The sequence below is a fragment of the Pseudonaja textilis genome, chromosome 1, assembly GCF_049901715.1.
Source record: "Pseudonaja textilis isolate UNSWEBS1 chromosome 1, rPseTex1.2, whole genome shotgun sequence".
In the NCBI taxonomy this organism is placed as follows: Eukaryota; Metazoa; Chordata; class Lepidosauria; order Squamata; family Elapidae; genus Pseudonaja; species Pseudonaja textilis.
In genome coordinates, this window is record NC_141990.1 from 7,145,128 (window position 1) to 7,159,544 (window position 14,417).

The following is a 14,417-nucleotide window of genomic DNA, read 5'->3' on the forward strand; positions in this document are numbered from 1 at the left end:
TGTAAAGCATTACATAGGCTACCTATTATACTGAGTTTTGAGAATACTAAAGGCAGACACAGCCTCCAGTCCAATCCTTGGTTAGTCACACTTAAATCCACAGACAATGATCCAAGATAAATATTTCTCCAAGGAATGTTGAGGCCTCTTGGAGTGTTATCTGTGCCCTTGGGGTCACCTGAACAATGCAATGGGTGTGGAACCTTCAAGCAGCCTCAACAACTCTCAGAGATAGTGCTAATGAGCAGATGACTGCAAGGAATATAAATCCCCCACCATTCAGTCAGAACTGGAGACGCTTCTTGGATGAGAAGCAAAACCTCTTCAAGCAAAAACAAAGAAAGCCCAGTTGCCTTGTGAAAAAGACCTTTGGGGACAAAGGAGAACAGCTTCAACTGGGCAGTGATGGCCACCATCTTGACATGCCCATCCACTGGTTTCTACCAACCAAAGAGGACAACTTCTTGACCCGATGACTTCAAGAAACGCGCTCCTCTCAATGGACCAGGGGACAGTCAGAAGGAACCAAGGCAGTGAGAGACATGGATTCAGAACTTGGGAGTACGGTGTGGGAACCCAACCAACCTACCTTCAAAACTCTTGAATGACTCAAAGAGCTCAATGAGCGACTGGGTTGAAAGCTGCTCATGGTACTTGGAAGCCACCTGGACGCAGATCTGCAAGTTCTGGCGGATGTTTGCTGACAGCATCGCCCGCAAGCATTCCAAGGAATCTTCCACAGAAAGGGAGCCGAAATAGTTCACCAGCCACTGCAAGCGAAAGGAGCCATTAGAAAGGACCTCATTTTTTTCTTAAGGTTCTTCATGGCAGAAATATGCAGACCTGGGGTGATGTGTGAGAACGGCCTTTCCCAAGAGGAGAGAAGCTTTACAGCTGCGATGGGAGTTTCACTCCCAGAATTCTCAGCCAGGATCGGCAATGGTAACTTACTGCACAGAGCCACTTCTGGTGAGATGGGTGCCCATATAAGTATGATCAAATGTCACCTCGATCCCCACAATTGAGGAGTGGCTGCAAAAACTGATGGAGTTAGCAGAGATGGCTAAATTGACTATTTTGATCGAAGGAAAAAATATATAAATACTGCCAACTTGTAAAATATTCCTATACTGTTTCCAAGTTGGCCTTAGTTGGGCGGGGGAAAGGACTTGGAGAAGCATACAGCAAATGAATTTAGAAGCACATTCCAACTTTATCTTAAAAAAGATTGTAGCTAAGCGGCTGAAGCTTTTGCCCGCAAAAAAACTTTAATTGGAGAACGTGATGGATGACACTTAGCCCGTGTGCATGCTTAATTGGAGAAAGTGATTTATGGCACACCCAGGGGGGGAGGGGGAAGCAGGGTCACAGGTGACTGTAATTATGTATGCCAGAATCGGCTTCATACAGGTCATGCCAGTATGTCGCTCCTAATGGATTCTTGGAAGTTTTTTTTGAAATTTGGCTTAAGGCTCATGATTTAATTAATCATGATCGCTGGAATCCTGATGAATACTTTCATTTCTACTTGGAAACTGCTTCTAGATTTTGTGCTGGAGGTGGAAAAATGGAAAGTTTGATTTTGGGTTTTACCGATTAGGTGGATTTGTTGTTATAGAAATGGCTATACTATTATACTATTAATGAAAAATAAAAAGTTGAGGTTTGATGTTAATGCCTTATTCTACTGCACCAAAAGGAGTCAGAAGTCAATACCTTTTTCTTTTCTTTTTCCTCTTTTCTTTCCCTCACTTTTCCCTTCCCTATTTTCCCTAGTATTTACTTTTGTATTTTCTTTGTATGCTGTATTATAAACGAATAAAAACTGCTTAAAAACGTACGTGATTAAATGGGTTGATTGGAGCAATAGCATTTCTGTTCATATACCATCTCCCAGCATTTTACAGTATTCTCTGGGTGGTTTACAGAGTCAGCCTCTTGCCCCCAACAATCTGGGTCTTCATTTCACCAACCACAGAAGGATGGAAGGCTGAGTCAACCTTGAGTCCCGTCAGGATCGAACTCCTGACAGTGAGCAGAGTTAGCTTGCAATATGACATTTTAATCACTACCAGAGCTCTTGGTACCTTGCTTTTCAGAAGCTGTTAAAACCAAGCTCTTTCATACTTCTTTTAGGGTGCAAAAATAATGCCATTACTTATGGATCGAAGGCATACACTTTGAAGCTTGGCTGGATTGTTTGTATACTTTAATTTTTACTTTGCTGAGTTTTATTGTCTTTTGTCTTGGATATAAACAACCAAAAATTTATATTGATTGTGGTAGAAATAAATTAAATAAATATGTAAGTTTGTGCATTTGGTGCACAGGCAGTCCTCGGCTTACAAGCATTCCATTAGTGACTGTTCAAAGTTACCATGGGAAAAAAGTGACTTATAACCAGTTTTCACACTTACGACCATTGCATCACATGATCAACATTCAGACACTTGGCAACTGACATGTATTGATCATCGTTGCAGTGTCCTGGGGTCATGTGGTCCCCTTTTGAATAGAATAGAATAGAATAGAATAGAATAGAATAGAATAGAATAGAATTCTTTATTGGCCACGTGTGATTGGACACACAAGGAATTTGTCTTGGTATAAATACTCTCAGTATACATAAAAGAAAAGATAAAAATCAATGAGGGAAGCCAGATTCTAAGCCATAACAATGTTATGGATTTAACAACTACAGTGCTTCACTTAACAACTTTGGCAAGACAGGTCGTAAAATGGGGCAAAACTCACTTAATAATTGACTCATTTAGCAATGGAAATGTTGGGCTCAGTTATGGTTGTAAGTTAAGGACTACCTGTACTGCCACCTCTAAATAGAATAATCCTTCCCGAGTGTAGCTGAACTTCGATCTCTCAGCGATGGCCAAAGTTCACTGCAACGGCCTCCTCTTGAAAGGTGAGATTAGTTCCATTATTATTAGACTTCTGGAAACTGATTAAGTCTGAATTATTCCAGGGGACTTTGGAATGAGTAATGACGCTGTCAAAATTATGCTAGGTGGTTTCGATTTAATTAGATTTTAATTTACCACGTACATTTAATTGCTGCGCTGTATGATTGCTGCTAATTGCCAAGAGCCGTAAGATGGTGTAGCACAGCAATTCAATTCATTCAATTTTTATTCGCCGCCCATCGGGCTTCAAAGAGACTCTGGGTGGCTTACAGCATAAAAGCCATTAAAATCATCAGAGGTTCTTAACACGCAAAATAAATAAATGCACTTTCGCCCCGTACCTCTGGATTGAGAAGGTGAGTGTGAACCACGGCTCGCTTGATGTCATACAAGTCGGTGAAGTGTTCCAGCGCCCTTTGGAGGAGACCGGCTTTCTCGCAGAGTTGAGCGATGTGAGCTCGGTCGTAGTGGGTGAACATCTGATTCCCCAAGATGGCGTCGGCAACCTGAAAGAGGAAATTCTGCTTGAGACAGAGATTTTTTTTAAAAAAAAAATTAAGTGTATAAAATATAAAACAGTAAAACAAACACAAAGTGAAACGTAACAGAAACGTATCATCAACTGGCCATTTGCATTCTTTTAAGAGTTGTCGAGGCCATTTGGAGGTTTGTCCTTGAAGTCAGTAGTGCAAATGGTTGTGGAGCTGCTGAAAGGACTGTATTGTGGACTGGAGATGGATAATGTTGTATCCCTCCCCCTCGGTTGAGAGAGGGCTGTTCGATTTTGACATGTGTCCCCAAGGACACAGACGAACCTCCAAGTGGCCTCAATGACTCTCTAAAAGGATGCAAATGACAAGCTGTCTGCGAGGAATATTCCCCAAACTCAATCAGAGCTGAAGAAGCTTCTTGGATGAGAAGCGATACGTCTTCAAGGAAAAACAAGAAAGTCCACTTTCCTATTGAGAAAAGTACCTTTGGGACGACCATGACCTGGATGACTGAGAATCTCCGTAGACAACAAAAAAGCAAAAAAAAAAATAGTGTACGAAAAAGGAGGAAAAAGTAGTCAATTAAAGTTAACCTTGAGATACAGATCTGTGGAAAATAAGCTCTGCTAGAAATTAAAGCTTGGATTCCTCTGGTGTGTTCAGGGGCCGACTGTCAAGCACAATCAAGAAAGTGAGTCTTTGGTGAGGATTTTAATGCTAATTTTGGGGTGAAAACCGACCATCGAGAATTGCAAGAAAACAAATTTCCCAGGGTCATTTACGGTTAATACATTAATAATTAAATAATTTTTGAATAATGAATAAAACTGAATAATTCAAACTGCTTCTCACCAAAATGCTTTCACCTCTCACTTGGGCTGAGTTGCCCTTTAAGACACAAGCTGCTCTTGGTTATTATGATCAGATTTTTTTTTTTGATCTCTCCTTGATGATTTTTATAAATAACTCAAGATGGCGAGAATATACCTAACACTCCTCCTTCCTCCTATTTGGATGGAAAATAATCCAAGGAGGGAACCAACCTAGAAATAAGTAGAAATCTCCCGACAGTTAGAATAATTAAACAGTAGAACGACTTGCCTCCAGCGATTGTGACAGCTCCAACACTGCAGGTTTTTAAGAAGAGGTTGGGGCAGCCATTTGTCGGGGATGGTACAGAGCAGGGGTGTCAAACTTAAGGCCCATGGTCAGGATCTGGTCCATGGGGTGCTTAAATCTGGCCCGCGGGGCTGGCCTCGAAATAGCAAAGAACAAGCGCATGGTGTCTCTGGCAGCCAAAATGGGGCCCAGGGGTCCCCACACTGCCCGTTTTGGGTGCCAGAGTGCTGCAAGAAGCTGTCCAGGCCAAAAACAAGGTGCGGGGAAGCCGTTTTGGTCAGCAGGGTGCTGAAGGAGGTGTCCATTAGGGGTGGGATTCAAATTTTTTAACAACCGGTTCTGTGGGTTTGGCTAGGTGGGCGCGGCCATGTGACTGGTGGGCGTGGCTTCTTCTTTTTGTAGCACCCTCCTCCGTTTTGGGGGGCATCCTGAGTCTCAAGTAAGCCTTGGGGAGGGGCGGGGGGTTGGTCCCAGAAGGCTTTCCTGGGGCTCAGGAAGGAAAAAAACCCAGAGTCCCAATGCTCCATTTTGGGGCCTTCTGGACCTCAGGGAAGCCTGCTGGGCAAAGCAATAACACAGCGAGGAGAATCCCAGGACAGCTGATTGTCGGGAGGGGAAAAAAGAGAAATACCTTAAGGAGTGACCGGGAAGGGAAGAATGCAGTCAACGACGTTGCACATGCCAGGTAAGGACTGACGGGAGGGGAGGGACGGGGCTAGCCGGGGGCACGATTTGCCAGTTCTCCGAACTGCATAGAATCGTAACAACCGGTTCTTTAGAACCGGTCCGAACCGGTAGAATCCCACCCCTGGTGTCCATCCCCATCTCCTGAAGAGAAGCGAAATGCTGATCCGGCCTTCGAAGAAATCCAGTTTGACACTCCTGGTCTAGAGTCTCCTGCTTGATCATAGAGTCAGGCTAAAAGACCTCCAAGGTCCCTTCCAACTCTATCATTCTGTTATTTTCCCCACAGCAACAACCCTGACAGGAGGGTTAAGCTGAGAGTGAGCGATAGGCCCAAAATCATCAGGTGGCCTTTATGCCTAAGGCAGACTAGAACTCAATATCTCCTGGTTTCCAGGCCAGCAACTTAACCACTAGACCAGACTTGGTCTTATTATGCTTGTTGTTGTTTTCTTGAAAACAATTTTATTAGTTTTTAAAAACAAACAAACAAACAAAACATAAAAACATCCAGCTTTCTTTCATAAATATACAAACAGTGTGTCGGTCGGTTTACCAGTTTTTGTGCATTCATTTCGTAGTCTCAATTACAGTTACATTACATAATAACTCATATTATCAATCAAAAATTATATACCCTAGTATCACTATCAAACAATCATTTGACTATGATTTTATTCATTCATGCTTTACGAGATAACTATAATTTACTTATTTTATAACAAATCATATAATCATACCAAACCTATCCTGAAGACATTTTATAAATGTGATATTAAAGAAAAAAGAAAAAAAAATCTCTTTATATATTCATTATTATCTAAAATTCTAAATATTCTATTATTATATTTTATCATCCAACCATTGATAGAAAAGGTCCCAAATTTTATAAAATTGTTTATCCTCTTGTTCTCTAATTTCAAATGTCAATCTACTCATTTCAGCACATTCCAATATTTTCTTAATAATTTCTTCCTGCAATGGTATTTTCTCATTTTTCCAGTTTTTAGCAAATACAATCCTAGCCACTGTTAATACATTTACAATCAGGTATTTCAAATCTTTGTTATATGTATCAGGTAAGATTCCCAATAAAAAGATCTCTGGTTTCAAATCTATGTGTTTCTTTGTCATTTTTTCCAACCACATGCGAATTTTAGTCCATATTTTCTAGCATCCTCGCAAGTCCACCACAGCCTCCAGAAATAAGCCCACTGGTTATAAGAAAACTACACTTCAGTATCCATCGCCAGCTTCTTTTTAAACCAAACCAGGGGTTTGCTGACCTGCTCATTCATGGCTTTGGAAAAACGTTGCCCCAAAATGCTTCCAGTTTAGGGAAACTGTTTTTTTTTCCCCTCCATAACCTATCAAAATGGCAATCACAAGGAGTTTTTTTTTTAATAATTGTAATAATTTTTAGACTGCAACTCACTTTGATAAGCTTTTAATTTTAAAAAAGAATGAACCTTAAGTTCAGAACAAACTTTTGGAAAACTAATCATTATAAAAGTACCAGTACCTGGTTTTATCAGTTTAACTTCCATATAAAATTGGAAGCTTCTGCCTGCAGACAAAAGATGAGCATTAAGAGGTCTATGGTTCTTTTGGTTTTTTAAAAAGGCTAGAATGAGCTGAACTGAAATGCCTGTTTTTAGGGTTTCTTTATAGGAATCCTTTATATTACTTCAAATATAATATAAAGGAACCCTTTATATTTCAAATCCATGTGAAAGGAAAGTCCAAGAAATCACCATCGTCTTTTAACGACCCCATAATCCCTTGCGGGGTGGAATCTGGGCAACTGAATGGAGCTAGCAGAGTGTTTTAATGGCTGGAGGCCCTTCCTGTCGCGAACGTAGAGTTTTGTTCAGCAGATAGATTCCCAGTGTGAGAAATACCTGCCTCTACTTAGGATCGAGTCCTGATCATGAGGAGAGAGCTCCACCTCTAGGCCACTGCCCCACTCAGGAAAGTCCAAGAAATAGGGTAACTAAATCCTTTCGAGAACCAGGTACAAAACCCACCTGAGGTGCATGCATGAGATTCATTTCAAGCAAACGAGTTTGCAAAGGCCCTTCAGATGGACGGTTGTTTTTCAGGGCATCCAGAAGGAAAGCTGTACACTGCTGGATCAAGTTGTATTCCATAAACACATCTACTATCTGCAAAATAAAATAAACGAGAGCAGTTGTTTTAGATTCTTCCCACCCAAGGCAGATAAAGCCTTGTATAAGCATCCCAGCAATATAAGGTTATCTAATTCAGCCAAATCATCCACGCTTAAGGCACCAAATGAATGCCATATTCCCCCTCTCTTTAGCGGTGAACAAAGCATTTCATTTTTAAACAGTTTTGATCTCATTTGTAGCTTTTCAACTTTCAAACCCCTCCGCTTGCATTTGAAGCATGTATTTTGAGCACAAAATGAGGCCTTTTCAAACATGGGACATTCCTAGTAAAGAGCTTAAAATGAAAAACAGAGCCGTATGAAAGGCTAAAGGCTTCAGTTCTAAAATGTTTCATATACAATGACGTGCAAGTGTTTTTCACAAAACCTGTTTTCCCTTTAGTGTCAAATCTTGACACTGTACAATAGTATTTCTCAACTTCAAGTTGTGTGGACTTCAACTCCCAGAATTCCCCAGCCAGCATGCAACAACTTAAAAGTTGCCAAGCTTAAGCAAAACTGCTGTAGAATCCTACAGAATTCAAAGATTACCTTGAGGATCTCCTCAAATCAGAGAAATGTTCTTGAGAACATCTGTATGGTTCTCCAGAGGCCACGTGAAAGATTTCACAAGTAGGACCTGGGTCCACCAAGAAATGACTGCTGAGACTTCACCTTCCACATGAGATCAGGAGAACATGAGATCTGTGCAGCTCTCACCTTCTTGGTCTTTCACTGAGCACCCAAACATCCTCAAGACTGCTAAATATAAGACGTTCCAGAGTTCGCATCACCTACCATTTTGCTCATGAACAAACGGCCAGATGCTAAATTTTACACTCCATCGAAGTCTTATATAGTCATTCTATTTATGGTCAAGCTGAGTTTATAGTCCATTCCTACTTATGGCTCAAAATGGTTAAGAACCATCACATCCCCACACGCTGAATGCTCTGCAGCATGGTTATTATCATGCTTGCTTAATGTCACCTTTACTGTGTTATTAGTAATCTTCACAACAGGGCACAAGCGTCGAGTTTTGAGATTGCAATGCTCCCAAATTTCCTGCGAGCGTTGCTCAACGCTATGCCAAGAACAAAAGGGGTCAATGACTGGGAATGATAAGAAATATCCATGTGAAAACAGGATTATGGGAGAAACAGAAATGTTTCTGCAGATGCAACAGTGTGAAGACTTTATAGGAAACCAAGGATTATCATTATGAAGCCATTTATTGCAGCCTGCTGAAGCAAACGGACAGAGACCCAAATATCCTTTTCTCTCTCTCTCTTTCAAGGTGTTTCCTTACTTGGGTAATATCTGCCAGAGGTTCTTCATCCTGCACCAACATCTGGGCAAACTGCTGTCCTTGGTCCGGGCTGATCCGCATTACGTTTCTCAGGAGGAAGATCCAGTCTGGAGTGTAACCAACCTAAGAAGGGCGTGTGCATGCCCAGGAGGAAATATCTGGTTAGCTTTGCTGCACTTTGTATGCTGGAGTAAAGAGGGTCCTGAAATGGTCTGCGTTTGGCTCGTTCTCTTTCTAGGCTGGAAACTGAGAAAGCTCAACCTGGTTCATCTCTTGGCAGAGGTCACAGACCCCTGCATGCGCCAACAAAGGAGAATATTTATAGCTTAGGGCTGAAATGAAGGGTCCTTTGGTGCTGTCTTGAGCTTGCTTGTTTTCTTGCAAACTTTTCGTTACCCAAGCTAGTAACTAGTCAACATCTGCAAGAAAACAACCAAGCTCAGACAGCGCCAATCGTCCTACTCCCCAGGATGTCTTGCTCGGAACCAGCCTTATGAGATTTTATTTTTTTATGTGCTGTTCCTGCCACTTGTGGTTTTCATCCTTAAAAGGACTTAGAAGCATGGCCTCCTGTTGTGGTTCTTTGTAAGATAGACGTTGTTAAGTCAATTCCAACAGAGATGTGGCCTAGGGATTTTGGACACAGAATCAGAACAGGCCACTGGACGCATTGGATTATTTCGCACAGGGATTAAGATAGCAATAGCATTTAGACTTATATGCCGCTTCACAGTGCTTTTACAGTCCTCTCTAAGCGGTTTACAGAGTCAGCATCTTGCCCCCAACAATCTGGGTCCTTCCTTTTACCGACCTCGGAAGGATGGAAGGCTGAGTCAACCTCAAGCCAGGCAGGATCGATCTCCTGACAGTGGACAGAGTTAGCCTGCAATAGCAATAGCACTCAGACTTATGTACCATTTCATAGTGCTTTACAAGCCACTCTAAGCAGTTTATAGAATCAGTATATTGCCCTTAACAATCTGGGTCCTCATTTTACCGACCTCAGAAGGATGGAGGGCTGAGTCAACCTTCAGCTGGTGAGAACTGAACTGCCAAACTGCCGGCAATTGGCAGTCAGCAGAAGTAAGCCTGCAATACTGCATTCTAACCACTGCGCCATCATGGCTCTTAAGATGAAAGACTTCTGACCAGGATCTATCACAAGACGTGGTAGTGGCTACAAGTTTGGCCTGGCTTCCAAAAAAAAAAAAAAAAGGTTTCAGGGAAACCAATTACCTTCTTGGCATACAGCACGATCTTCTGAACTTGTCCCGTTTCCGCAAAACACTGAATGACCTTATTGGGAACGTTAGCACGTAGGTAGACACTCAGGGCCAACGTTGGGTCCACAGACTTCACCAGGTCTCCCAGTTCTTCAGAGCATTCCAGCTGTTTAAAAGAAAGCATTTCGGAGGGTTTTTTTAAAATACCCCAAAGGATGCTGCATATCTAAAACAAACTGCAGTAGAAACTCTTTCCTACGTGTGTCAATGTGACAAGCAGTTGAGGAAACCATGCATCCCAAAGAAGCCTTCAAAATATAATATTCATTTTGCTACAGTATGTGATTTACCCCCCTCTGTATTATGGGACCTATTGCATTGGGAGGGGTTGTGCAACCTTGGCAACTTTCAGACTTGTGGACTTCAACTCCCAGAATTCCTGAGCTAATATGATTAGAGGAGGAATTCTGGGAGTTGAAGTCCACAAGTCTTAAAGTTGCCAAGGTTGGACACCCCTGCCTTAAGGGTTATGTCAGCATGGCGCTAAACAATGAGTGGCACTTCTGATCAATATCTATAGTAGAAACAAAATGAAACACAGGGCAGGGCACAGTGCAACTAGTCCTCATCACACAAGCGAACCAAGAAGGAAGCCACAGATCTATTTTGCCAGGAAAGATGACGCTGGAAGAAGAAAGTGAAATCTCTTCCAGAAGAGCTGTCCTTGACAAGTCACTAAAAGGTCAAGTGATAAACCCTCAATCAAGAATGAAGGCAGATTGTGATTTAAGCTGGTGGCTGCTTAAGCTCATTCACCGTAGAACTAAAATAGCTAAGGACATTTGTCATGAAAAGAAGTCTTGTGGTCAGGAACTCAGCGTTTGCTCTCAAGTTTTTTTCCCATCCCAGTCTTCAAGAAGAGAGAGGGAGAAGTGTGAAACTGAGCTGAATCCAGAAATCAAGTTCAAAAAGTAAAGGTTAAACTGCGGACAATATTTTAAGACTGCTTGCTTGCATTCGTTGTCAGAAACCCCAAGGCACTTCTGGGTTGAAAGGATTAGCTGGAGACATCACTGTTACCTGGGAGATGCCTAGTTGGGGGCATATCCCTTTCATATCCCTGGCAATTGCTGGAGCAAAGGACGGGAGCTCAACCCTGCCCCAGGAGGATGGGAGCTTAACCCTGCTCCAAGTAGATGGGAGCTCAACCTTAACCCAGGAAGATGGGAGCTCAACCCTGCCCCAGAAGGACAGGAGCTCAACAGCACTTCGGTCTCGAACATGAGCTTGCTAACCTCCATCCCAGCGTCCAAACCACACAGCCCCCTGTGCTCATTTTAATACATTTTCTTGAGAGGTAACTACATTTAGAAGTCCAACTATGGAGTTCAATAACCTTTGACTCCAAGGAGTTATTAATAAGGGCCAACATAAAGCAAAAGGATTAAATTAAATCCTGTAACAGAAAAAAAATCTCTGAAAAAATATTTTTAGGACACAATTCGGCCAAAGCACTCATTAAATAAGGACTAGCATGGTCTCAATACAATTTCTGAATGAGGGGTATAATTCCAAGGCTGTGGTTATGGATGACAAAAGAAGAACCTTGTTGTCTCAATTAAGAAAAGACCGAGTTTTTAAAGATTCCTGCCCCATCATCCACACCCCAGTATTTGGAAAAAAAATGTGTAGCAAAAGTTTGGAAATTTCAAATCTTGGTCCAAGTTCAGAATCACAAAGACTTGACAAATTGTAATCAGTGGGGTCAGAAACTGGTGTAGAGTCATAATGAATTTAGCTTTTCAAACTGTCACAAGGTTTTGGACAAAGGAGAATTCCTCTGAGATTTTCACCACTGGGAGGTTGCGGTGGGGGGGAGATTATTTTTGTTTTGGCATTAGACATAAGTCATAATATGCTTGCAGGCAAGCATCATCCATCAACTGGAAACAACTGACAGTTGAGGGAAAGGTCACTCATTTAAGGGCAACGTTATATAATTCAGCTAAAGAGCTGAAAGGCAATTTCCTATCCCTTCCTTTGCCAGGAAATTCTAGCCAGGAGCCAAAGTCTTCCATGCCTAATACGTTGCCGTCGGGAAGCTGCCATCTGAGAGTTGGCAAATTTTCACTGGTTCTCTAGGCTGCATTAACAGGGGGGATAGAATCAAGATCACACAAAGCATTAGTAACATTTTGTAATGCCTTGGTAAGACCACACGTGGGACATTGCACCCAGTTTTGGTTGCCATGAAGATGTTGGGACTCTGGAAAGAGTGAAGAGAAGAGCAACGAAGATGATTAGGGGACTGGAGGCTAAAACATACGATGAATGGTTGCAGGAACTGGGTATGTCTAGTTTTGATGAAAAGAAGGACTAGGGGGTGACATGATAGCAGCCTTCCAATACCTCAGGGGCTGCCACAAAGAAGAGGGAGTCAAGCTATTCTCCAAAGCACCTGAAGGCAGGGCAAGAAGTAACGGAGGGAAACCAATCAAGGAGACAAGCAACCTACAACTATGGAGGAACTTCCTGACAAGGAGCGCAATTGATCAGTGGAACGGCTTGCCTACAGAATTTGTGGAGGTTTTTAAGAAGAGATTGCAGAGTCATTTGTCTGAAATGGTATACAGTTTCCTGTTTGAGCAGGGAGTTGGACTAGAAGACCTCCAAGGTCCCTTCCAACTCTGTTATTCTCTGCCACGGCACCAATCCGAAGAGCAAAATTACCCAGCAGAAGCTACCAAACCCTAACTCATAACCATTTCCACTTTCTTGGGAGACAGAGAGATGCTCTCTTCACAGTTGGAAAGAGACTGAACCCAGCAGAAAGGATGACATTTCAGCTGTCAGTGACCGTCAAGTCAACCCCATCTTCAAAGATGCCCTGTCAAATAAATGACTTACTTTGTCTTCTTTCAACCATTTCTCCAGAAGCTGCTTGCGTCCTTGCTGGAGGACTGGCCGGCAGAGTTCCAGGGACTCGTATTTATTCAACTGCCCTTGGTCGAGCAAAATTCCAAAATACTGAAGCAGAGGGGACGTCTGCCCTGGTTGTGCTTGGACACTCTGGAACCGGCGGATGGTGTCTGGAGTGCGCAATATTCCCTTAAAAAAAAAAAAAGGTGGATAAAATACATCATCTACCCATTGCAAATCAGTCAAGATGGACCAACAAGTTCGTAAGTTATTAAAAGAAAAACTATTTGCAGAAACTTTAGATCACTGTTCCTCAGATTGGAGATTTGGACTTCAACTCCTGGAATTCCCCTTAGCATGCTGGCTAGTGAATTTTGGGAGCTGAAGTTCTTATGTCTTAATAACAATAGCACTTAGACTTATACACCACTTCATAGTGCACTGAGTGGTTTACAAAGTCAGCATATTGCCCCACAACCGGTCCTCATTTCACCGACCTTGGAAGGATGGAAGGCTGAATTAACCTCGAGCCGGTCAGGATCGAACTCCTGACAGTGAGCAGTCAGTCTGCAATAGTGCATTCTAACCACTGAGCCACAACGGCTGAAAAGTCCTCAGTCAAATTATTATCCAGCCTTGCACTGATGACCTAGAATATGCTACAGCTGGCTAGGGAGGCAGCAGGGAATGGTAAATGCCTCCCTGTCTAGTTTCAGAATGAACTTTTATTTATTTGACATGTTTGCCACCTTTTTTCTCAAGTCCTCCAGCCAGCGACTGGACAATACTTTGCAACACTGCATAAAGCGCATTAAAAAAGACCAATGGCAGTTTTAATTGTGTATTCCACCCGGAGTTACCCTGAGCTATGATGGGCAGCCAATAAATGTTATAAATAAATTCCAAGCCACAAGCATAAGACTTAGTTGGGGCAATTGCAACCAATGGCAAGAAATCAGCTGGTCAGGTCACGTATCCATTTTTGCAAGCGACAGCCTCATAACGGATGTCCATGGAGATTCTCAGTCATCCAGGTCATGGTTGTTGCAAAAGTGCTTTTTTCAAGAGGCAACTGGATTTTCTTGTTTTTTCCTTGAAGACGTTTCACTTTTCATCCAAGAAGCTTCTTCAGCTCTGACTGGATGATGGGGAATGGAAGGACTTATATTCCTTGTAGACAGCTGGTCATTTGAATTCATTTTGAGGGCCGTTAAGGCGGCTTGGAGGTTCAACTGTGTCCTGAGTAGGGGTATGCTACCATTTGCACTACTCAGACAATCCTGAGGACACAGGTAAGCATCCAAGCGACCTCAACTACTCTCTAAAAGAATACAAACGACCAGCTGTCTACAAGGAGTATAAACCCTTCCATTCCCCACCAATCCAGTCGGAGCTGAAGAAGCGTCTTGGATGAGAAGCGAAACGTCTTCAAAGAAAAACCAGAAAGTCCAGTTGCCTCTTGAAAAAAAGCTCCTTTGGGACAACCACGACCTGGATGACTGAGAATCTCCATAGACTTTTGCTTAGCAATGGGAAGTTCTGGTCCCAACTGTGGCCATAATTTGAGGACTACTTGTATGCCAA

At 42.4% G+C, this 14,417-nt stretch overlaps 1 protein-coding gene across 3 annotated transcripts in view; it reads right to left on the reverse strand.

Moving 5' to 3' along the window:
• CLTC (clathrin heavy chain) overlaps nucleotides 1–14,417 on the reverse strand; it is a 97,680-nt gene that overhangs the window by 32,451 nt on the left and 50,812 nt on the right. For all 3 annotated transcript variants that reach the window (XM_087925193.1, XM_087925185.1, XM_087925200.1), the window contains 6 exons: nucleotides 12,822–13,022; nucleotides 9,928–10,080; nucleotides 8,692–8,814; nucleotides 7,240–7,377; nucleotides 3,260–3,424; nucleotides 590–770 (listed from right to left, as the gene is read on the reverse strand). In XM_087925193.1, coding sequence (XP_087781319.1) covers nucleotides 590–770; nucleotides 3,260–3,424; nucleotides 7,240–7,377; nucleotides 8,692–8,814; nucleotides 9,928–10,080; nucleotides 12,822–13,022 — 961 coding nt within the window. The remainder of the gene's footprint in view (nucleotides 1–589; nucleotides 771–3,259; nucleotides 3,425–7,239; nucleotides 7,378–8,691; nucleotides 8,815–9,927; nucleotides 10,081–12,821; nucleotides 13,023–14,417) is intronic.